The 24,802-nt window shown below is 40.5% G+C and overlaps 1 protein-coding gene across 4 annotated transcripts in view; it reads right to left on the reverse strand.

Annotated features, from left to right (window-relative positions):
- Positions 1-7,026: 7,026 nt before the first annotated feature.
- yap1 (Yes1 associated transcriptional regulator) overlaps positions 7,027-24,802 on the reverse strand; it is a 40,427-nt gene continuing 22,651 nt past the window's right edge. Inside the window, exons 3-8 of one of the 4 annotated variants that reach the window (XM_066699402.1) lie at positions 23,631-23,845; positions 21,443-21,556; positions 15,053-15,210; positions 12,983-13,116; positions 10,380-10,492; positions 7,027-10,262 (exon numbers count right to left, since the gene is read on the reverse strand). In XM_066699402.1, coding sequence (XP_066555499.1) covers positions 10,024-10,262; positions 10,380-10,492; positions 12,983-13,116; positions 15,053-15,210; positions 21,443-21,556; positions 23,631-23,845 — 973 coding nt within the window. In that variant the 3' untranslated portion in view covers positions 7,027-10,023. Of the gene's footprint in view, positions 10,263-10,379; positions 10,493-12,982; positions 13,117-15,040; positions 15,211-21,442; positions 21,557-23,630; positions 23,846-24,802 lie in introns of all 4 variants that reach the window. The other 3 variants (XM_066699404.1, XM_066699401.1, XM_066699403.1) reach the window with 3 other exon arrangements.

Genomic DNA, 24,802 nt, shown 5'->3' on the forward strand with positions numbered 1-24,802 from the left:
CACAAGTGATGTAAGTAAGTCAAACGCTGAGAGGTGCTACTTTGAAAGCACCTGGCCCCACTTCCGTGCTCCGTAGGACATAAACAATTGGTCTGAGCGCCGACTGTCCTTAGTGCACTCCAGATAGAACCTGAGAGCCCGCACAGGGCACAGCAGATTCAGCCCACTCTCCTCTTTTGAAGAGAATGGAGGAGGATGTAAAACAATCAACTCAATAGGCCTGGATATGGGCACTTTTGGTAAGAATGCAGTATTAGGACAAAGCGTAACCCTGGAACCATCTCTCACAAAACGGACACAATGGGTGAATGGACAGGACTCTTAAATCGCTCAAGCGTTTTGCAGATGTGATCGCCAACATAAACGCCATCTTCAGTGATGCTAATTTGAGGTCAACTGATTGCAAGGGCTCAAACGGGGCCTTGGAAAGCGCATCTAGCACTACATCAAGGTGCTAGACGGGCAGGGAAGGGGCGCGGGTAGGCCTCAGCCAGTGCTCACCTTTCAGAAACGCTAATCCTGACATAACATGAGGAAATGTCGGCCAAATATACCTTGAACGTGGACGGGGACTTGCCCTGGTCCAACAGCTGTTGCAGGAATTGCAGAATTACACCTATATGGCAATTAACTGGGTCTTGAGACTTCTGCTGACACTAAGTTTGAAAACTCTGCCAGCGGAAGCAGTACTGTGACATCGTAGTACTGAATAGCCACTACTGCGTCCAACAGACCCCAAGCCATCAGGTGATCCCGCTCAGGGGCCAGGCCCAGGACTGGAGCAGGCCCGGGTTGGGATGCCACAGTGTGCCCTGCACCTGAGATAGCAAGTCCGCCCGCAGGGGAAGCTGCCAAGGCTCTCTGTCCAAGAGGGAGACCAGGTCCGCAAACCACAGTGGCGCTACCAGCAGAACAGTCACTCATTCCTGCCTGATCTTTTCCAGAACCACTGGAAGAAGGGGTAATGGTGGGAATGCATAGATCGTCGATCCCCAGGGTCTGATGAAATGTATTTTTATCCACAGTACAAACAATTAAAATGGTTTGCATCAGTTTAATTTTCTTGCATATGTATACTTTTTGCATTTTGTAGGAGTGTATGCATTTCTACACAAATGAAACTGCATTTGGATATCAGTGCAATTAGGGCGTTATTTTTAAGTATCAACGCGTGAGGAATGTTTTGCATCTTGTTTCTGTGATGAACACATTATTGACCTCTTGCCTTCTTTTAAATGATATCTATCGGTAGGGCTGTGCGATATGACGATATATATCGTCTGACGCTAGAAAAACGTCTATCGTTTAATATTATGCTCTATCGTGTATATCGTTGTGTCGCAAATCTCACTCTTTACGTCAGTATTTTTCGTCATTAGGACGCTTTGCGTTCTTCCCGGTTCTTCCACACGTGTCGGATGCGACAATGTGCATCAGAAACACAGACGGACATGAGGAGAGTGAACTGACACACAATAACACACAACCAAGAGACACTTTAATGCGCAAGCGCACACGTTCCGCCCCGCTGATGAATTCCATCTGCAAGCACCCCCACCCCCGCTAATTTAGATCTATACAATCTGTATAAAATTAAATAATAATACAGTTTTTTTGTATTTTAATAAATTGGAAAGCAATGCAAACACATGCAGAACGTTTCATTTTCTTTTTATTTAGATGGTGAAGTGGTACAACACTTTTCTTCTTGTTCTTCTTCTTCTTCTTCTTCTTCTTATTATTATTATTATTATTACTATTTTGTATTAACATCGTGCTGTACCGGTAAGTAGAATCGAGACGCGACAGTCACAGGAGAAATGTCTGTCCAGCAGATGTTAATGCGCCGCTATAAACCCGGCTGTGCTCAATCTGCCTGAATCTGGACCTTTACTGCGCATGTGCTGCGTGATCACTGTTACTGGTGTTATTGTTGTTTTGTGACAGTAAATCATACTGTGTGTGTGTGTGTGTGTGTGTGTGTGTGTGTGTGTGTGTGTGTGTGTGTGTGTGTGTGTGTGTGTATAAATATCCCATAACAACATAACACACGTAATAGTAATCACACAACACTTGCCCTGTAATGTGTTGCACTCTGCATATATTTACCATGACAGCCTGCATGTGGTATTTGTTAGTTTTGCTTATTGAAGGATTAACGAAATACTTGTGGTTTGAATGGCTTTGGTCTTATTTTGTAGCTTGATTTGATAAAAACAATATCGAGATATATATCGTGTAGTGCCCAAACTTATAAAAATATCGAGAGATAATTTTTAAGTCATATTGCCCAGCCCTATCTTTATTATTATTATTATTATTATTATTATTATTATTATTATTATTATTATTATTTCTTGGCAGACGCCCTTATCCAGGGCGACTTACAACTGTCTATCGGTTTGTAGAAGTTTAAAGGTTTGACATGTGACGGTCCCCTAAACACATACTCTGTTGAAGGGCACGGCACACCACTGGTTAGGACTAGTTTATTCAGTTTGTAACTTGTTTTGTTTTAGACATTGTATGTTAATATATTAAGTCTTTCATTATTAAGGTCACAGAACCAGCTAGGATGCACAGGGACTATTTCTAATTTAGCTGGATTTATTGTAAAATTAAGTTTGTATTTGCAGAAATAAGGTATTCTGTCGATACAGTTGTTGGTGATACTATGCCTGTGCTGCAGTTTTGCTTATTATGCTTCCATAAAAATATTATCCTTTTTATTAAAATGCATATTTTCTACTCACATGTCAAGTATAATTAATTGTATTACGGCTGCACACATTACAAAAAAAAATCTTACCTCCAGATGTTTGTTTAGATTTGAAGTTGAGTCCTTGGAAGCAGACTGTACAATGTCCCGTGTCTTGTATTGCACTTTAATATTACTTCCATTTTCTTTGAAAGTTAATTAAATCCCTGCTAACACACAATGTGGCCACAATGTTGTAAATTGGTGTGTGTTAGCTGGGGAGCTGATTAGCAGCTTCCATTACGTCTGCTTGTTGTAGAATGCCGCCAAATCAGCCGCTCTTTGGCTAGAGATGCGTCGGTAAAAACAATGTTGCAATAATGCCACATTATTGGTCCCACAGTTAACAGTGCATGTCAGAGCACAAACCAAGCCATGAAGTCCAAGGAATTGTCTGTAGACCTCCGAGACAGGATTGTATCGAGGCACAGATCTGGGGAAGGGTACAGAAAAACTTCTGCAGCATTGAAGGTCCCAATGAGCACAGTGGCCTCCATCATCCGTAAATGGAAGGAGTTTGGAACCACCAGGACTCTTCCTAGAGCTGGCCGCCCGGCCAAACTGAGCGATCGGGGGAGAAGGGCCTTAGTCAGGGAGGTGACCAAGAACCCGATGGTCACTCTGACAGAGCTCCAGCATGTCTCTGTGGAGAGAGGAGAACCTTCCAGAAGAACAACCATCTCTGCAGCACTCCACCAATCAGGCCTGTATGGTAGAGAGGCCAGACGGAAGCCACTCCTCAGTAAAAGGCACATGACAGCCTGCCTGGAGTTTGCCAAAAGGCACCTGAAGGATTCGCAGACCATGAGAAACAAAATTCTCTGGTCTGATGAAGCTTTGTTTGCAGTGATCACGTGGTTTCTGGCAAGGTGTCGTGGGGCTTCAAACCATTGTATCGATACATTGTGCTTCGAAAGTGTCGATACTGCTTTGTGCGTAACATCACTAGTGATTAGGATACATCAGTTATTTTGTCCTTGTTTTATGTTTGTTTTCTCCTTCCACAGAGTGAACCTGTTGGCATGCCTCAGTAAAACTCCACCTGTGTTGCACTATATCTTGGTATTGGTCTGCCTCCTTATACAGCAAATAATAAAAACATATTTTAATTCTAGTCATATGTATAAGGCGCCAAATACAAGCTAAAGAAAATACACACATACACATTGTAAACGTGACAACATAACCAGGAACAGAACTGTAAGTGTGTGCAGACGATTTTTTTAAATTATTTTTTTGGAAGGCATTTGATTTCAGTTTCTGAACGCTAAGGTACACAGCTGCTACATTAATCCTGAAAAGGCTTCAATGTGATGGTTTTAAATGAAGACAGTCATAGGACAGATTAAAAGAAGGCCTCTGGTCTGTGTTGATCACCTATAAGAATGTGTTTACTGAATTATGAACGGCCCCTGGTAATGCCACTAGAGGACCATTCTGCTTGGAGAGGGATCTCAGACGCGGATGAATAATTGTGTTGAATATCTCAGTACTGCGCACTATCATGTGTTCATTGATCTGAAGTGTATTGTGCTAGGTGTGTCTCAGCACTGTGCTGTAATCCCTGGAGTGTCCAGACAGTCCTGGAGAGTTGATCAGCCTTTTATTGATGAGGCAATAAAAACAATCACAAGACAGGGTGAGGTGTAAAACTTTTTAATATGTGGTTTCCACCAGCTCTGGGCTTGCCTTTTCTGCAAAGTTTCACTGATGCAGGAAGACCTCATTCAGTGTCATCTCCCACAAGACCAACGGTGGGCCAAAGAAATATCGGAAGGCCACCTCCAGCTCATCCTCCTCGTCAGATTCTTGCTGGTCCTCGTCATCCTCCTCCATTATAGTAGGGAGGAAAGGCTCACACTGCTTCCTCCAAGCCTGGCTGTAGGCAGCAGGTGGATACTGGAGACCCTGGCAGTAACGGGTGAAGAGGTTGAGCAGGGGAGCCACAATGAGACAGTCGCTACCTTTTAGATGATGACGATCTATTTAATCTTTAAATGATACCTGGTTACATTGTACAGGAGAACCCTATGACATTGTCCTTATAATTATCCTAAGCAATGTAATGCGCTCAGTGACTCAAGGTGCTGCTGTCGTCCGCATGCTTCTCCAGGGCCCTGCAGCTGACGCTGTCCGCCAAGGTCTCACGGGCCGGGCGACAGGTGTGAGGCTGGACGGGCTCCTGAATACTGTCCTCAACTGCTGCTACTGCATCCTGGAATCACAGAGCATTTTTATTTACAAATCATCGTTATTGTTAGTGTCGTACATTACAATAAACAATACAATCTGATTGTGAAATGACAGGTTATTATACCTCTTAAGAATTGTAATATATGTATGGACACATTCATAACTAGAGAAACTCGCTCACCGGTGAAGGAAGGAGAATTTCTCTTACCTGGATTTCTGCCAGTGCAGCCAGAGAAGAGGTTTATGAAGGCCAGTAGGCCTGCTGCCCTGCTCTTCCTCTCCTTCTCTCACATCATGACTGCATCTTCGCCAAAACCCAGCTGGGTGTTCTTTGCTGGCGGTGGCTTCTCATCCAGAGCTTTCTGGGTGTTTGATTTAAACTGGGCACTGGTTTTCTGACCCATTGCAGATGTCGATGAACAGAAATTGTTCAATAAAAGTTCGGTAAATAATCAATTCAGTCAATAAATAATTAGTAAGTAATAATTCAGTAAATATTCAATTTAATCCGTAAATAATTAGTAAGTAAATAATTCAGTAAGCAGTAAATTCTATCTGTAAATAATTTGGAATTAAATTATTCAATAAGTAGTAAATAATTAGGAAGAAAATGATTCAATAAATAGTAAATTCTATCAGTAAATAATTAGGAAGTAAATGATTCAATAAGTAGTAAATAATTAGGAAGTAAATAATTCAGTAAGTAGTAAATTCTGTCGGTAAATTGCTGTAGTAGTAGTAAGTGCGTAAGTTGATAGCTGATGCCAGTGCAACTGTGGTCTTCTTACAGGCTGCACACAGTGACATCATAACACCTCTGAATTCTATTCTGACATCACAGCACATCATGTAATGTACATACACACATACATTTGAGTTTCATATGAGAAGTCAATTTAGTCAATATTATTATGTTTAATTAACCTTTCTGTGCAGGAATAGCAACAATGTATGTGTAAAACAGCAGCAATATCTGACATGAACATTTAAACAGCCAAACAATGAAACTAACCAATTATTTTCGAAGCGATCGGGGGGAAAAATGCATTTTTAAATTGCACACATGCTTTTTTTCCTGTTTCTCTGCCTGCCCTAGAGAATGGTAGTGGAAATTGGCGATTTGCGTTTTGCAAATATGGCAAAAATAATGTGCTTGTGCACGTTATAGCATCAAATCTCGATTTCGCGATTCAGGCATTTTGCACATCATGCAAGAACATACATTTGAATTAATCGCATCAATTAAATTAATCACCCAGCCCTAGCACAAACCAATGAGTATTTTGATAATCAATTAATAGGATAAAAAAGTTTTATAAACAAAATCTAAAGTTTTGAGTTTTTCCTCATTTTGTATAATGCTCTCTTTAAAACAACTTGAGATGGCAGTTACTAAACCATTAGAGAACATATGTGCAAAAACTAAAGGGGTTTTATTATATATCATGCATATAGCAGCAGGTGTTTACATTGTTCTCAAACCACAAAGCTTTTTAACTCCTGTTTGAAAAGTGCTAAATTGTTTTGATAAATTAAAAAAAGAAAACATTACATTCAGTTTTTCTAGGCATTTCTACATCAAATAGCTTCAATGGTTATGGAGGTAGATTTTTTTTGCAACAACAAATAGTTTGATTTTAATATTACAGAAAAACACACGTCTCAGAGACTGAACACACACACACAGTGCCTTACAAAAGTATTCGGACCTCTGACCAATTTTCTCATATTACCGACTTACAAATGGTCCATTTATTTTAAAACACCGAAACACAAAATCAATTATTGTAAATTATTGTATTGTTTTATGTTGGGAAATACTGAAAAAAAAAAAAAACTGAAAATATATGTTGCTTGCATAAGTATTCAACCCCCACACATTTAACCCCACACCCATCACTAGACAATGCCTCAGTATCATAAGACAATACCTATAGATGTATTGTTACTTTATTATGCTATTGAGGAAAAGTAGTATAAGAGTATATTGCTATATCCAGTTATTGCAAGTCAGAACCTGGTCCCTGGTGATATTCAGTTAACTAGGCTACACAATAATGAACACAAGACAATCATTACCACAAAGTATATATTTTATTCCACATGAAGAGGCCAATTTAAAAAGTATTATATAAAGAGATATATTGTAACAGAATTTATGCTTCTAACATACATGCACATACATCTATTAAAACAAAACAAAAAATGAAGGAAAAATAAAATAAAATCAACAGATCATCATCATTACTAAATATAAATTCAATTTGGGTGCATTTAGGGAAACCTAAATACCAAACCATTAAAAATGTGTGATTAGTACTACTTCTACATACACAGATAGATCAACAGTTATTATGTATGCTGACAATTACACACTACAATGCATAAAATCATGCTTAAGTGACAAAAAAAAAAAAAAGTAGTAAAAGTAGGCATGTGCAAAGGCTGCACTGTACAACCAATTGTTCAGAAAATAATTTGCTTTCAGTTGCATTATTCAACTCCAACACTGACTGGTTTCTTTATTCTTTAATAGGCACCACCAATACTATACTTTAAAATCACCCCCCCAAACAAATATCTGAATGTGAAGCCCAATATAAAACTATCACTCAAATTTCCATGGGTTAACACTGGACTTTTTCTTTTTAACAAACATAAAATATAAAAAAGTTTCCTAATTTAATATGAATTTCCCAGAGCTACCGTTGTGATAGTATGAGAGAGTAGGAGAATATGGGTAAATGTATCTGTATTGGCTTTTTCAAAACAAACAAAACAAGAAAAACAAACCATCAATGATATTTTAATGTTAAATAAAAGCATAGGCCTGGCTTTCAGTACTTTCTGATATAGGACTATAACCTTTGTAGTGTCTCATGAATATGTAAACGTCAGACTACAAGTATGTAGTGTTAAAAATAGGAAGTGTCATTTCAGCTGGTGTCACTTAACAGCCACTGTAGTGTTTTGTAAACGACAGACACAAAATAATATAATAATCTGGATGGCATTTTCTTTTTCTGTTTTTTTACCTTTTCCAGTCCCCAACTCTTAGCTCATAGGGTTACACACCTAACACAGCCATCTTGTCAAAGTAAAATCTCCTAAAAACACCTAATCCTACAAATGAATCTAAAAAGGACATAAAACCCCTAAGTCATCTTTTTTTTTTTTTAGCTTATACAAAAAGAAAAGGCTGATTACACAATAACGTTTGTTGTTGTTGCTCATAAATGGAGGAAAAAAATACTCTTTGGAAGCCGTGACAAAAATTCCTGAATACACTGTTTTTATGTCAAGTCTCTACTGGCTAAAATACATATTTGTATGAAGTAATGATCATCATCAAACCCCAGCTAACTGCTACTCTACACTGGTAAACTTAACTACCTGCTCATCTAACCATCGTCCACGTCTCTTTACAATCTCTTATTAGTGGCTTCGGATTCAGCACAACACTGGGCAAGTGTTCCCAAAGAATCGGTCAGGAAGTAGACTTTTGCGGAGCCACATAATAACAGATTAAATCCATCCCTGTAAATATACATGTCATCGACAGTTTTGTAAATGAAAGGCATGACCGAAGAAGAGGTGCCTGGAATTTTCATCATCTCAACTATGTACAAATAAAACACCACTGGCAAGTCGTTTCTAAGGATCTTGGCCAGTGGGATTCAATATTCCATAATGCAACTCGAAAGCCTGAAAACGGTCTATAAAAAAATAAATACAAATAAAACAACATATAATGCGGTCTTATTTCGCCAAATAATGAAATCTCTTCATTTCATGGGTAAAACATTGGACAGAGTAGGAAATATTGCCAGGGTTTGACATAGCCCTTGTACTTAGTTGTACCAAAACAATTAATCAACTACAATCTCAGGGAGTAACTCCGCTGCAGTGATGTGCTGAAAAAAAGCCAAAGAACCCAATCCTTGCAAAGATTTCTCTTTACATGCCTTTAAAAACCACTTACAAGACCAGCAACAATAAAAGAAGGTTGTTCGATCTATTATATATGTTCATCTAACAACCGATCAAATAATTTTTTAAAAAAATGACAAATTAGACAAATAATATTGAAAAACAAAGAAGCTAGGGTTTGTTACAAAAAAAAATTATCTAATCCCCATTACAATATATATTTTTCATAAAACCATTACCTTTAAACAGAAATATACTTTGATTACTGAACACGAATGCTGAAGAGAGTTCATGGTTGATCTTTTCAATGTCTTCTATATATTGATTTATGCTGCAAAAACTGCAATATAGTGTTTTTCTTCTCTCTTAAAAAAAAAAAAAAAAAAAAAAGAGAATTGAAGGCACTTGATTTGACAAGGATACAGTTAAAATTGCTGGCACAGCCAAGCAGCAGCATCCAAGGATTATAAGCCCCCAACCACACCGGCCCACCCCCCACCCCTAGACCCTCAGCCCTCTGAAGCTGGGCCTCACGTCTCGACTCCAAATCAGTACCAAGAAGAGTTCCTTCTGTTTTTCCTCAGATACATCATTTTTGGTTTCTCAAGCTCCCAAACGCAAATTCACGAGAAGCAAAAGAGACAAGACTGCGCTGCTTCACACTGTGATGCAAAATGTGAGGCTGCAGAGTTTATAGTAGATTAACAACAGATTAAGTGTTTAAGGAAAGAAACACACACACACACAAATACCCCACTTTGCTCTAAAGAGAGGATGTGTGTGTGTGTGTGTGTGTGTGGGGGGGGGTTGGGGGGGGCAATACTTGAACCAGTGAAGAAACTGATGGTTACAAAATTGAAGGCTTTGGGGACCCTTAGAAAACCGTCAGTTCATGGGCCAGCCTTGAGGACGAGAAAAACAAGACAAAAGTAAGCGAGCAAAGTCAGTAAGTAGAAAGAATTGTGCTGCCACAAGAGTTGCTTTTTTTTTTTGTCCTTTCAGTAAAGGAAGTCCTGAAAAAGCGACTGAAATGTCTTAAAGAAACAAGAAAAGCGTCTTCCCAGATTTTGCTTGGCAGCCATCTTGCAAAGGACATCCACACAGTTCAGCAGGTGGCAGAGAGGTCGAGCCCTGCTGCTCCTCTATAACCACGTGAGGAAACTCTCCTTGTCGATCTTGGTAGCTGCCAGCACGGACTCCATGTCATTGAGTATGTCAGAGCTCAGGGCCTCCTGCAGGCTGGGCATCAGCTCCTCGCCCTCCACGGCCATGCTGTCGCTCTCCAGCGTGCCCAGGTCCACATTGGTGCCAGGAATCGTGTCCAGGTAGTCGGGGAAACGGCTGGGCTGTGTGGCCATGGAGCTGGGACCCAGGGAGTCTCCTGAAGGAAAAGAAGGGAGATGATGGATGAGAATAAATAAAAAGGCACAGCTAAGCATAGTTTTATGACTGACTGCTGCTCCCCCTTCCCAAGATGTGTACGGGAAGGACCACTCACCCGTGTCCATCTCATCCACGCTGTTGAGGAAGTCGTCGGGGGTGCGGGGGACACTGTAGCTGCTCATGCTCAACCCACTGTCTGTGCTCTCGTCCCTGGAGTGATAGGTACCACTGGAAAACAGAAGAAAAAACGTCAAGAACACAGTGGCAGAAAACTGCAAAACAGAATTGTGCTGTAAGCACAAGCGACAGCATACGTGTGTTTATCTATGGACTAGTGAAAAAAGTAGTATTTCCTCTGGTATTTGGTTCTCTTGTTTAAAGTCCTGCAAATTAATCCTCGTATACTGGCCGCCTTATAACTTATAAAATAGCTACACTTGGATGGATGCACTTTCAGACAGAGAGGCATGTATCTGGCTTTGGAACACTCTCTTCCAGTTACCAAAGTTTCTATTAAACTCCCTTTGCATTTTTGCCCCTTTTTGATACGTGTTTATTTCTCTGATAGTATACAATAGTCTGCTGGCTCTTTTGAACCATTAAAATGTGTAAGCATTGTACAAACTTCTCATCTGTGTTTCAAACTTCATATTGCTCTTGTATTGCTACTTCAGCCATCTATAAAACTATGAATTCAAACTGACCAGCGATGGATAATGCAAAGCGATGTACCAGGAGAAGATAAGGTTAGTTAACACAGTGCCAGTGGTTTATTATGCAGGAATCGAGAAGGGACGCATATTCATGCCTCACTGATCTCCTTCTTGAATGTATTTCTTGTAATATACCAAATCCTGAAAAACACATTTCAGATTCCTACATTTGAGGATAGTCATCTCAACATTGTATAATGTAAAAGTGAGCATAAAATTATATTTAAGAAAACAAAGGGCCAGCATGACTTTTTATTTCTCTTTCTTAGTACCGTACCATGGTCTCCACAAACACTACCGTCCACATTAACACAAACAAAACCAGAAAAGAAATATCACTAAATGTCCCAAGTACACAAACGTGATCTCACTTCTGAAGGCTTTCTCCATAAAGGGTTGGAAAATAATACTTTCAGTTTCCATTTAAGGTCTGCGCATATATGCAGCTTTACCAATTAGTTTACATTACACTTTGGCTCAAAACGCAAACCATTTGTGATAAGTTTCCATTCTAGTGCTGGAAATAGTCTTCCGTCTCAGAATAGTCTGCCGCTAAGAATAGAACCTCTTTATTTTCCGTCAGTGGAATAAACAGGGGGGTGAGTAGAGTATGTATTTAGGTAGAAGTCCTTCACTAATTAGCAGAAAATAAAATATGTAGGCAGAATTTGGCAGTGCTGGCGATGAATAAGCCCATTGTGAGTCCGGGATGCAGACTGCAGCGTCTGCTGTGTAAACCACATGTTCTCACAGGCCGATTGCTATTCAGGCCTGCTTTTCCACATCAGTTAGTGATCTGGAAAAGTGGTCTGTGTTTCAGACTCCCCTTTCACTTCCCACAGGGCTAGCACGACAATAACACACTTTCAAAACACATGCGCAAAACGTTCAGTAGGATTGGATTTTTTAAAAGTCAGAAACAAAAACATTAAAAGAATGAGGAGTTGATATTCGGAGCACAGTTCAGATGAATTGCCATTATCCTACATTTATTTTTTAAACACAGATCAGCTTTTTACCCAACTTAAAATAAGGAATTTGTTTTAAAACAAAACAAAAAATAAGAATGTTCAATCAAATTTGCTTTCCATGTCATTCCTGTAAATGATGGTACAATAAGTTTGACAAAAGTCTCCCGTTTCCCCCAAGGCATAAGAAGGATTTAGTTCTAAGCAAAGTAACAGACAACCCTCATGCAATCGTGTGCATCAAACTCCAAACATTCGCTAGAGGGTGCTGTTCTGAAGCTCATTAATAAAAGACCAGCCTTCACTGATTTCATGAATCACTGCCATATGCTGACTGTCCACTCAAAGAAATGGGGCTTTGTTTGCTTCTGGGACTTAAGAGGCTTCCATTTCCTCACAGAAACCTCTGATGAGTGTTTGTGATAAAGCAGCTCTCAGTGATCAAGAAGCACTGTCCACTGTACTATATCTTCCTGCAAATGTACTGACAAACATTGTAGAGGAAAAGATTTTAAGATCGGTCAATTATAAGGAACCACAATTTAAATCAGAAACAGTCTACGACATTCTTTAAAAACACATTTCACTCTCTCCTGAGTCTCACTGTGTCTTTATGAGAGACAAACCTAAGAACTGACGAAAACATCAGTAACCTTCTTTCGTCTTTCATTTGCATTTCATCTCTTGAGAATGATTTCACTTTTCCTTGTGAACATGAATCAACAAAACCAGGCTCCCAAAGAGCAGCTTCCAGCTGTTAAACAGCTGTGTGCTGCATCCCCACCCCCCCATATCAGAATACGTGCAAGTCTTCAAATCCCACTGTCTTAAACACTTCCCCTTCCCCTCCACAAGCCCTTACTAGCAGAAGCTGTCAGTCGAATAACCCAAGGACAAATTAACTTTGCAGCTTTAGAAAATAGACTATACTTGGGCAATAGAAATACAGAGCCGCTGACTTTCCCCTCCACAAAACTGTCCAAGGTCCCGGCCTCTCTCTGTCCCGAAAGCAAAAGCCCCCCTCGCACAGCACTCACCTATTGAGGAATGGGTCCGAGCTGTTTGTGGTCATCGTCCTCACGTCCTGGGACATCCCAGGGGAGGAGACCGGGTTCTGGGTGCCTCCATCTTGTTCCATGCTCGTGGGCAGCTGATTGCGAAGAGCCAGTTCCTGAAATGAAACACCCACACTGTCTGTACGGTTTCTCAGAAAACTTCCTGTGCCTTTAGCGGGACACATGAGCTGTGCTGATCAATGGAGCTGGACACATCGGTTTATACTGGGGGAACTGGGAATCAAGGCCTGAGCACATGTTTTGACCAGTGAAATAAAATAACTTGTCTAAAGGGAGGTCTTCAATGAAAACCAGAAGAACCTAGTTGAGAACCCCTTGCCAAGAAGAACCACTAATTTAATCCTAAAAACAGGTTGGCCATTCGGTAGCTTTTAGGTTGTGAGTTCAAAATTTGAGTTATATGGTACTTGCTTTCAGGAGGTGGATAGTTTGAAAACAGGCCTTTTAAAAGTGCTGAGGCACTGGCTAAGATTTGGAACATGATGGGTAACAGATGGGCAAATCTTTTGGTATTGTTGAAGAAATTCAGAGCCTCGGGCAGGAAAAGCCAACATTTTTTAAAAACCTCTGCATTCATCTGGAAAAATATCTGAACATACAACTTGCAGCTCAGCTTGTGCCGAGGCCAAGATGATGCTGTACAGAAGAAGAGACTAGGAAGTTGCGTTAGCTGTGAAGATACACACTGTTCAAATGTGTATTCCAAGTTTAGTGCCAGTATTTTGACACAGATTAACACACCCTGACGTTGCTGAACCAGAAACCCTAAAGGCCGCTAGGTTTCGCAAGGGTTTATAAAAGTTAAATCAAGCCTCAGTGAGCACACCTGGGAATTAAGAATTTAAAACCACCTCTGGCTATAAACTTTATTCCCCTAACGAACCCGATATGTTTTCAGGCAATAACTCATAACCCAATCCAGCATCCTAACGAACTTTAATTATTAAAGAGTTTGAGATTGAGCAACACAGAAACCTCCTGCAAACAACCTATATTAGTGTACATTTTCCTACGACACCATTTAGGGATGAATGAATAGTGTCTCAATAGAGGCACATGTTTTGAACGCCAGCTTAAGGTGCGTCTTATTAAAGGGGGGGGGGGGGGGGGGAAGGGATTGTGATGAAAGATCGATAAAGCCAAACAGACAACTACCTCAATGCTCCCAAGAGCACACGAAACCAAGCCATGGGTGAGGATGTCTTGAAATAAAACCTCCTTAGACTAAAATCCTGTGTCCCCTAGCAAACAAATCAAATATACGTGCTCATTTTATCAATGGAGGGTCATGAACAAATAGTTTCTTTTTTAAAGCTGACGCAAACAATGATTTTACTTTTGGTTTCTTTCCCTTTACAGCTGCAGTGTCCTCCACCTTGTACAGTTTTACACATACACATAAAACACTCTACTCTAGTGGAGGTTTACTTCATTCTTTCGTGTTTCAGCCTTCACCACACTCAGGCTTCAGAAAGAAAGTAGTTTTGTTTACATTCCCCAGAAGTTGCAGCTGCAGAGGAGCAAGCTGAACTCCCCCTCCAGAAAGCAGTCTGTCAGAGACACCATTTCACTCCTCCAGTGAGTGAGATACAGCCCAGCCAGAACTGCCTTTCAAAAAAAAAAAAAAAAAAAAGCTTTCTTTGTTTGCAAGTTTACAAGGATACCACCTTCACTGAATTGTAAAATGCGGCTTTGAAAACTGTCAGGAGGAGACACGGCAGCTTTGTATTTTAGGTACTCCATCCACAACACACAACACTGCGTCACACAGCCTGTCTCCAGTAATACTGGGAAAATTCTGAATCCGAGCCGCTACTGAAAAACCAAGAGCGATATGGTCATTTCAGCACTTTAATCTGCTGCAGACCACTTGCATTCCAAATAAAAGACGGTCATTTAGATATTTACTTGTGCTTTTTGCCTCAGCATTACTGGAGTACTGTATTGTGTACCCTCTCAGCAGCCCCCCTCCCAGAGACAGACAACACACAGAAATAAGAAGAGAAAGTTGATTCTAACCTGTGGCCTCACCTGCCGAAGCAACTCTTGGTGCTTCAGTCTCAGCCTTTCTTTCTCCATCTGCAGCTGCTGGAGCCTCATCTGGTTGACGCCTCCCTGGGGGCTTTGGGTGGGCAGTGGGGGGGCCTGCTTCACAGGGGCGCTCTGGCTGATCCGCTGCTGGTTCAGAGCTGAAACGCACACAGAAACACAGCTTCCATGAGCACTGGAGTCCACCAGGAGGCGCACACTTTCCTACACCAACCAGGCAACTCAGACGCACCAAAAACAAAAACAAAAACTGAAAGACTGAGAAGGATGGTCTTGAAGGCGAGTCTTATTCTTTTTGGTCCTTCCTGGTAGTGAGGTTTAAAATTTTAAATGTATTGCGCCCTTTGTAGTTTTTGTCCAACCAGAATTTAAAAAATCAATCATTAGATGCTGAGAGAAAGTCAACACTCAGGACTGTGGAAAAAATAAAACCCTCATTTTTAATTTTTTGTCTTCAATTAAATAGCTTTATGTTGAAATCTTACTCAAACCATCCAAATAACGCCAATCCCTCTCCCCACAAATAAAAACACACCAATACACTGAACTTCCAACATAGTGAATCTGTTACAAATCAAGGAACAGATGAGAAACGATACAAGTGTTTCCATGTGTATCTTTCTCCTTTTGAAGTCCATGTCCTACAAAGGAAAATGTGCAAAGTTCTCACTGATAAATAAAGAATAGGCTTAATATATTTTCAATATAAAAAAAAAAAATAAATACAATAGCTCATCTGCGGTCTATTATCCTACAAATGTAAGCATCGATACTCCCTGGGGGAATTGTTATCAACCTGTGGACTAATTGAGTCGTCTTTATGCTAACATTCACACCTAAGAAAAACACAAATCAAGATCAAATTCAAAAATGACCCTGAATAGCACAACGACAAACAGCCAGGATTCAGGTTCACGGAGGCTGAAGTCCCCAGGTTTTGACTACATAAAAAAAAAAAAAATGTACAGCTTTTAGCCAGAGAACACATCACATGGGCTAAACCAAATCATTTGCATTACACTTAGAAGAAAAAAAAAGTAGTTCTAGCTTAAAGTAGGAGATGTCTACTATAGTACGAAGATCAGTCGGTAGAACCTGATTGTCAGCAAGCAACATAAACATGCGAGATAGAGTAGGCATTGAAGTGACTTCCTTCTGATACAGGAACTTTGTTATTCACACATTACGTTTCTGAAGGGTTTTAAAAAAAAAAATCCTCTCTGCATCAAATAGTCACCCTAGAGTGATCCCTCACCCCCTATTTTAAGCATGATCTACTTAATGTCTGTTTAATACTGTTTAGGGCTCCAGAAATGTACATCACAACATAAAATGCAATCAGATAAACAGTTTGGCCATCCGGGTGTTGCTGTAATGAAGCCAATAAGGTCCACCGTTTACTTTTGCGCTCAGGCAACCAATGAAAACAGGGCTGCTGGGCTGCTTGTGCTTTCATGTGCTGCTGCTTTCATTCAATGTTCTCTGCCCCGGCCCTTCTCATCACCGCCATTCAATCACTGACACGGCTCTGTTTGTTTACACTATCTCCATTGTTGAATGAGACACAGCCCAGGGCGCTACGGCACTCAATGACTGTCCCACCCTGCCTCCTGGCTCCCCTGCCTCCCACGCTGGCAGAACCTCCCCCTCTCCCCACCCCCACATCCCACTTTTTTTCTTTCTTTCTTTTTTTGTGCTCAGCTGCCTGAGATGTGTTTTTTATCTGATAGAGAGCCAGGGCATTGTAGTGTGGCCACTCCTCCATCAGGGCACCATTAGCAGTTCCCAGGGAAGACGCTTATTGGAATAATTGTACTAGTGAAGAAGCCTGCTGTGGGTGAATGGCCGAGGAAAGGTAGGGACCATCGCCGCTGGCTGTGAAGGTGCTTCGTTCAACCAGCAAATAATGGACCCTCCCTCAGCGAAGGCCTGGGCTGCATGCAACCCCTGCCCTGTCAGCAGCACTGTTGAACTATCCACACTACAAAAAGCAGAACAGATTGGGGTGTTTTCTGGGGAGGGTCTTTCAAACATAGATACACAATTAACACTACAAAAGAGGTCCGTCAGTGTCATTTAGGTGAAGATTGTTTATTTCTAGTTATATCCCAGCCAATATATGGGCTGCCGAAACAATATTAACCTGTTGCTGAGACTCGCCACACACCAAGCAGAGACCTGGAAATGGCTCTTTGTTGTATCCATTTCTTCAGCATCAAAATGGCCACCATACCTATACACACTACAATCAACTTGCATAACTATGCCAACTAAATATGGAGCATATTGTGAGGATACACTCTGAAATGGGCAGGTGGAGATCAAGAGAGTGTATTTTACTACAGAGGAGCGGCACTCAATAAAAACAAATCAACTGAGACCACCTGGGAACAAAGAAAAATAAGAAAAAACAAGGCCTCGCCCACTGAAGGTGGCGGCCCAGGGAGATAAGAGACGGGTGAGGGATAATGTTGTCTGCCATTTTCCTTGTTCACGGTTCTCTGCAATAAAACAACCCAGAAACAAGAAACCCTATCTGAACATCTTGTTTGCAAGTATCCGACAGGGGCGAGAATCTCACGCAGGCCACAGCCAGGGTGCGGGCTGCTGCCAGAAGCTTACTAAAAGGTCTATCCACCAGGGCCTGACAGAAAAGGCTTTCTAGCCAAGGTGAACATTCATCAGGCTGTCGTGAAAGTGTTTTTGTGTAATAAGATCCAGATCAGTTGAGCCGGAAGAGAAGAAAGCAATTCTGAGGCTGATAGACGATTTTTCCTTTATATCTTCAGGAGACTAGACCAACCATAACTTCAAAACAGTCCTTCAACTGAAGGAGGCAGATCTGGAAACATTTAAGCTTTTTGTAAGAGGATGGACGTTGTATAGCCGAGGGATGGATCATAACACAAAACTTTACAGAAAAATGTTTTTTTTAAGAAAACCAAATTGGATTAGTCTAAAAATAATATTTAATTAAGCATTTTCAAATGTGAAAATCAAAGCTTTTCACATTTCAACCAATCCATCTTCAAAGGCACATCAGTGGTGATGCCAGTGACCTGACTCATGGCTGGCACAGTAGGGCACAGGAAGAGCCGAGCACTTCACAAGAGTGACATCACCCACTGCTCACAGGAGCAGCTGCCAGGACCCACACATCACCCAACAGTGCCTGGCACAATCATCAATCCTGCGATTGGCATAATTAAACCTAAACCTAAATCTCACAAAAGAATATTTAGTGGCCTTTGATGTTTATGTCTCTAGTAAATAAAATTACATATTTTCTAAATCCCCATTTAAGGCCACCTTTTTTCAGGATAACAGCTGCCGTTTCACTACCATTCCCTGAAAGGTTTATGTTCGAAAACAATTAACATCTGAGGACCAAACAGCGACTAAATATTTAGTTTTAAAAAACAAATACACCAGACTATTATAAATATTCCTTCTTCCACCCATGTTGTTATGAAGTTCTACAAACAAATGGGGAATACAGTGACGACTGTTACGAGCTTACGTTTCCATAAACATTTATTTTGCATATTAATGTATTTATGTGCACATTTAATAAAAACGAAAGTGTTCAGGCCATAAACCTGAGTCTGGGTGATGCGTGTGTGGTTTAGCTTTCCTGGAATGTCTTCCTTCTCTTTATCCCTCCAGCAGACGTGTGCATAACAATGTGTGGGCCCTGACGTTCTCCAGCATGCCTAGATCCTACAGAAGTGAACCCCAATAAACCCACCGCTTGTTCAATGCTCTCTGCCTGGATCTCAAGGCAAGCACATGCTTATTCGATCGCCTTTCTTTATTCTTTTATTATTGTTTTTTTTTCACTTTTCCTTTCCTTTCTTTCTCAATCTTCCTCTTTTGCCTTCCCTTCCCTGCCCCCACCTCCTTGCTCACACTGGAGTTCTTTGACTGAAAAGGTCTGGAACAGATTAAAAGCTCGACCACAGAAGAAAGAGTTGCTGGCACTGACTCAAGCCTGTCTGGGATCCACAGGAGAAAAAGGGCTCTGCCTGCCATGGGCCTCAAGCAGGGAAACCAGCTATCAGCAACAGACTTTTTTTTAAAGGCGCGCAGCTCCTTTTCTCCTCTGTGCCGAAATTAGCCTCGATTAAGGCAGCTATTTGCTTTAGATACAAAACCAGATTGTGGCGGCTCTTTGTGACTTGGACTTTCAAAAATAAGCTGAATGACCCTGATAAGAGCCCATCTATTCAAATGTGCATGAAGTATGTTGTGGTCGGGTGAACAGTGGAGCACAGTCAGGCAGTGTAGCATGTTCCATTGGTTTTCCCAGTCATGTATCAGATTTCGGAGAAGCACAAAGAGACCCATTTTTAACTGTGTTCGTAGTAAAGTACAGTATGAATATATGCACCAAAATTAAGCTGTATGAAGCCCGAAAAAAGGTCTAAAAACTGTGATGCAAACAGTATTTTTTTTTTTTTAAGTCTGGAATAATCCTGACACATAGTATGTAACTTGCAAATAACAATGTGCTTAATGAGCAGTTTATGAGAAACACTTTTAGTAAAATGTAACAACTATATAGTCAATAGGTATCTTGATTTTCAACATGGATCTTTATTAGTTAAGTTAAATTTAGGAGAATGGAGGGTGTTAATTGTTGCAAGCGATAAACAAATACCACACTATGTCTTCATAAGTAAATAGACATTTTCAAATGAACAGATGAGCAAGTCCTCCAATTACAGTGCACTATAGCTTTTCTCCCCCATTAAGATGGAGTAATGGTAAAATATTATAGTGTATTGATGGTCTAAATCATTGCAGGCTCATGATGCATAGTTAAAAGATTTTGCACCCCCCAAAACATCCTAAATACTTCCCAGCATTTGCCTCGGACAAATGCGTCTAGAAACCTCCCCCCACCCCCGGCTCTTGACTTTGTTTCTGGCATGGCATGTGTTAACAGTCTTCTCCCTCACTTGCTCTCTCCCTGATGTTGCTTCTCCGATTCAGGGGCCCACCAGCCTTGTTAGTTCAACACTTGTAAATCTTCAAAGAGTTTAACCCATCAGCCCCTGCCCCCACCCAGCCTGGCCTGCTCACAAATCTACATGCGGTTTCTGATTTAAACTGAAGGAGACTGGGTCAGGGATGAATCAAAAACCTTGCTAAACCATCTTTGACAATCGGTCCGACAAATGTGTAGAAGACGGCTCTTTTAATCGGTTTAAATTCTCGTAAAAAATAAATAAATAAGAACTGGAAAACAAAACCTTAATTTCAAGAAACAGGTAAAGGTGGACTCCACCTTCTCCCAACAGACAATTCTATAATCAGGTTTGAAAGAGCACGGCAGTTGATGACACACAGACACCTTTTGCTACACCATTTATGTAACGTTTCTACAGTGATTATGTCAGTGCTGTTATGAAACAGCCCTGAGACGGAGTGTTGCTGAACTGGCATCAGATCCTTGTCTGTGAGAAAGTGCAGATACATGAATCTGGGTTTGTTTAAGCATTACAATGCCAGTACCTACTTTTTTCTATACTTGCAAAAGCAACACACTAGTGTGTTTAAGTGTTCCTTATGGTAATGGTACAAAAAACTAAAAAAAGAGATCAACATTATAAAATAAAAACAGCCACAGACTTCCAGCAACAGTGCAGAGAAAAAATACAACATTGCTACATTGTCCCGCTCTGTGCCAGTGCAATCTGGTCAACACCACCAAAGACAGGCACCATGTGGATACAGCCCAAGTGAGCTTGAAGGGACAAAAGATAAGTGGCTGAGAGATCTGACCTTGTGGCTGGAAGTGAATTATAATCACTGAAATTATAGTGAAATTATAATCTGCTTTCTGATCAAAACACAACATCAATAGGTTTGGTTAACCTTGCTACTGATCAACAGAAGAAAAGCTTTATAGTATGTAATAAAGAGTAGGTCTACACACAAATATACAGGATAGGAATTTTCTTCTGAAGGAAGACATAACCCAAAAGACCATAACTTTCCATAAAGATGGTATCTGCTATACAATTAATACAAGGACGATTTGTACCAAGATTAAAGGAACACAAGGTCGTCTAAATCCATCAACATTAAACAACAATGTTCACCTTTCAAATGTTTGACAGCCTTAACAACTGCACATGGAAACCTAAATTAGTATTGAAACAGATATAATGAAGAACATTTTACAAATTATAATGATTGTTATTACTATTGTTGTTACATTATAAACTTTACCAAGGGCACCATAAACACCTGACAAGGAAGAATAAAGACTTGGAATAGTCTTGCGTTGCTAATGAAAGGTCAGAAAAACAGAGTCTGAAGTTTAATCCCACACTCTGGCACATTTCTCAGCACATGGTCTCTTACCATAGCGTGGGTCAAGCCTTGGGTCCAGCCAGGAGGTGGTCTTGTTCTTATGGTTGATGTAGTAAATCTCTCCGTCCGAGGTAATGGCTTGTTCCCAGCCTTCAGGAAGTGGGCCTGAAACGTCAAAGAAACCAATTTATGGGCGACTCTGAGCTGGCCAGGCTCAAGATGCACAAAAACAGAAAACATCCAACTCTTCAGTGTGAATGGTAACAGATGCACGTAAGAATAACACAAGCAACAGGTAAAGGGCTGGCAGAGAATGGAAGGCAGTACAAAAGGCCATTAATGCATACATACAATAAACAGACTTTAAAAGTATATAAACACCACATACACATTTGCGAGGAAAGGTCAAGTCTGTATTTTGAGACTAGATACATCTTTGTTTTTTCTTTTCGACCTAGTATAACCATAAAGTAGTATATCATAATGTTAGTACTAACCTAGGGGATTAGAGCAACTTCTGGTGTGGCTTAGAGTCCAACTCAGTACAATTACCTTGCATAAATGGATAGAAAAGATAATACTTTTACTATAATTTAAACTAATTTATTTCCAGTAAAATATGGATTCAACATTTTGTTTAAAGAGAGATTTGCAGCCAGGTGGAATACCATAAATAAGAATACAAATTATGTTTTGTTACCAGTGAAAAATACTTCAGTATAAATGCCATGCTATTGATATGAAAGTAAGGGTGAATAAATAACCTGCAATTAGCCTGTGAAGCAACTGCAATCGAGTTTAAGAGCTCCCTTACTATAGTATGTGTTCATTGCATGGAACAGAAGAGCTTGGCTTGTTTAACATGGATCAGAGGACTTGAAAACTGAGCCTCCGTCATCAGAACATTCTGATGCACTCGACGTCTCGGATTTGTTCAACAGCACATTCTTCCGGATTGTGTATTGGCATCTTAGAGCCGGACGCAATTTATTATCCACTGGGTGATCCATCTCCCTATGATTAGTGCCAAAATAAAGCCACAGCCATCGTTCAGAGTGAGATCTAGTGTCAGGCAGGCCTTCCCTGTGAACAGGTGTCTCCTTCGCTGTTCCCCAGGGAGGAGCCAAGGTGCAGCATTGCTTTACTGCCTTCATAAGAACCAGAACAGACTGGACAGGAATAGACACGTTCTACCTCGCACACACTCCCTTTGGGGAAAACCTGACATGGGAATGTGACTAAAGCAGTTTCCCATCTGAAGAAAGTTGTGGATTTATGACACCCATTTAATAAAAATCATCAACAAAAATCATAGATAATTCTATTTTTCAACATTCTCTCAGAATGTGAGAGTTCCCTTGCGAAAGAAGTAAATCAGTGAGAGATGTATCACAGATTAAAATAACAAGCTTCCAGTACATCAAGTTTCATATCAAGCTGAATATTTCTCCATGGACACTCACTATTTGCATACATATTTCAGTTTAACTGCAAAGTCTGTATTTTGGATCTTAGTCGAATTGAAATTCTGTTGTACATTTATAAATGCATGTTCTACTCTTGACTCTTTCTTTTGCAAGAGAAACCCACAGCCCTGCAAGTTCAAACATGCAGGTAGAAAGAAGAAGCCTAAACAAGGCTTAGTGAACACTCTGGTGACACTCTGGTATTAAAAGACACTGCCTGCATTTGAGAGCTACTATGAGCAAACCATGCTATCAATAGATCAACACACAGTTTATTTTCTATTGTGATGTATGACTTACAGTATACTGAGTCATACAGATAAAATGCTCATTAAAACCGGCACTGATGCCTGGGGAGGGAGTGCTCTGTCAATTACGTAATATTTTGTGCAAAAAGGTGAATATTTTCAGACAAAAATCAACAAAACATTTGTTTGGGTAAGGGGTGTAAAACAAACCCAAATAAACCGAAACTATGGTTTGCAATGCTGTAAATCTTTTAAGTTACTACCAATGGAGTCTCGCAGAGTTAACACAGCGTAAGGCCTGGAAAAGCAAAAGCACAGCCAGCGTGACACACAGCAGCATAAAATGCAGCACAGACTCGCTTGCGCTCAGCCCACAGAGAGCACAGGGGGCTCTGTGACTTCAGCTGTTTTAGAAGTTATCCATTGCGTTCCTATAGAGAAAACTGCAAAAGCTGCCAATTAATGACGTTCGAGGGGGGCATGGGACTCAGAGCGTATAAGTAGGGGAGTATGGGTCATAAATACCTTCCTTCTTGAATGGCATCAAGTATGGCGAGCCCTGACGTGTGCTATGTGCGTTGCCCTGCGCATAACAAGGTGGGAGAGAGAGAGCTGGCTCACCAGACGCAGGGCTCATGATGTTCTGCTGCACGGGCACAGGGCTGGCAGGGGCAGTGGTGTTCATCTGGGACAGCATAGCCTTCCTGGGGTCTTGCCAGGTGGTGGTTTGATCCAGATGGCTACAGAGAACAACAGCACGAAATGAGCCGAAATGCAAAAGGGCAACAGAGAGGGACGAGACGACAACAAAAGTCTTGGAATAGTAGATGCAGTTGAATTATATATATAATTTTTTTATATAGAAGTCCTTTTAAACTTTGTAAATAAATGCAATAAACATTTAAAGGTCACATATGTCATTCTGAAGTACACATGGAAAAATATGCCCTTTTTACTTAATTCTTTCACCCCCATTGAATAAATGATCTAATTTTCAAGGGGCTTTGGGTATTAGACACATTTATGTGGTATTATACTTATTTACAACTGTTACTTGTAAGGGAGAATCCCCCCATTCTCACTCACTTTTCCATATAAGGGGCTGACATTTCATGGTGTGCTTTCACATCCCCATGACTCAAAACCAAAGAGAGCAGCTCTGAAAGCATTTTGGGTTTTGTATTCTGCAAAATTCAAACCAGTCCAGACTTGGGGAGCCCAGGGGAGAGTTAACTACAGGCCCAATTGTTGTGAAGAACAGGAGAGAGTGTGCGCCAGACGCTTCGTGGCACACACTCAAGTTTCCAGAAATGATGGCTTGTGCCACTTAAATTCAAATCCGTTTTGTCTGGTGGGCTAAATATAGACTGTCCCATACTAGAGTGCATTTGCACTGAATTTATGAGCATCAGCCACTGAAGTTTCAAACTTGGTCTGCTTTACAAAATGCAACACACATCGTTACCTACTAAAACCCAGCTTCAGAGTTCATAAGAAAGTATGTTAAGTTTACCATTTATTTGCACCTAATCAGCAACTCATGCAAGCAAACATATTAAAAAACTAAAATTATTAATTATTAAATGAAATTGTATAGGTTCTGTGTCACACATATGTTGCTATAATTTGCAAACAGAAGTGTTAGCCACTTCAACCCTTTTACTTTAGTAATGCTAAGGAGTAATTCACAGTTTCTA

This window comes from Amia ocellicauda, chromosome 3, assembly GCF_036373705.1.
Source record: "Amia ocellicauda isolate fAmiCal2 chromosome 3, fAmiCal2.hap1, whole genome shotgun sequence".
In the NCBI taxonomy this organism is placed as follows: Eukaryota; Metazoa; Chordata; class Actinopteri; order Amiiformes; family Amiidae; genus Amia; species Amia ocellicauda.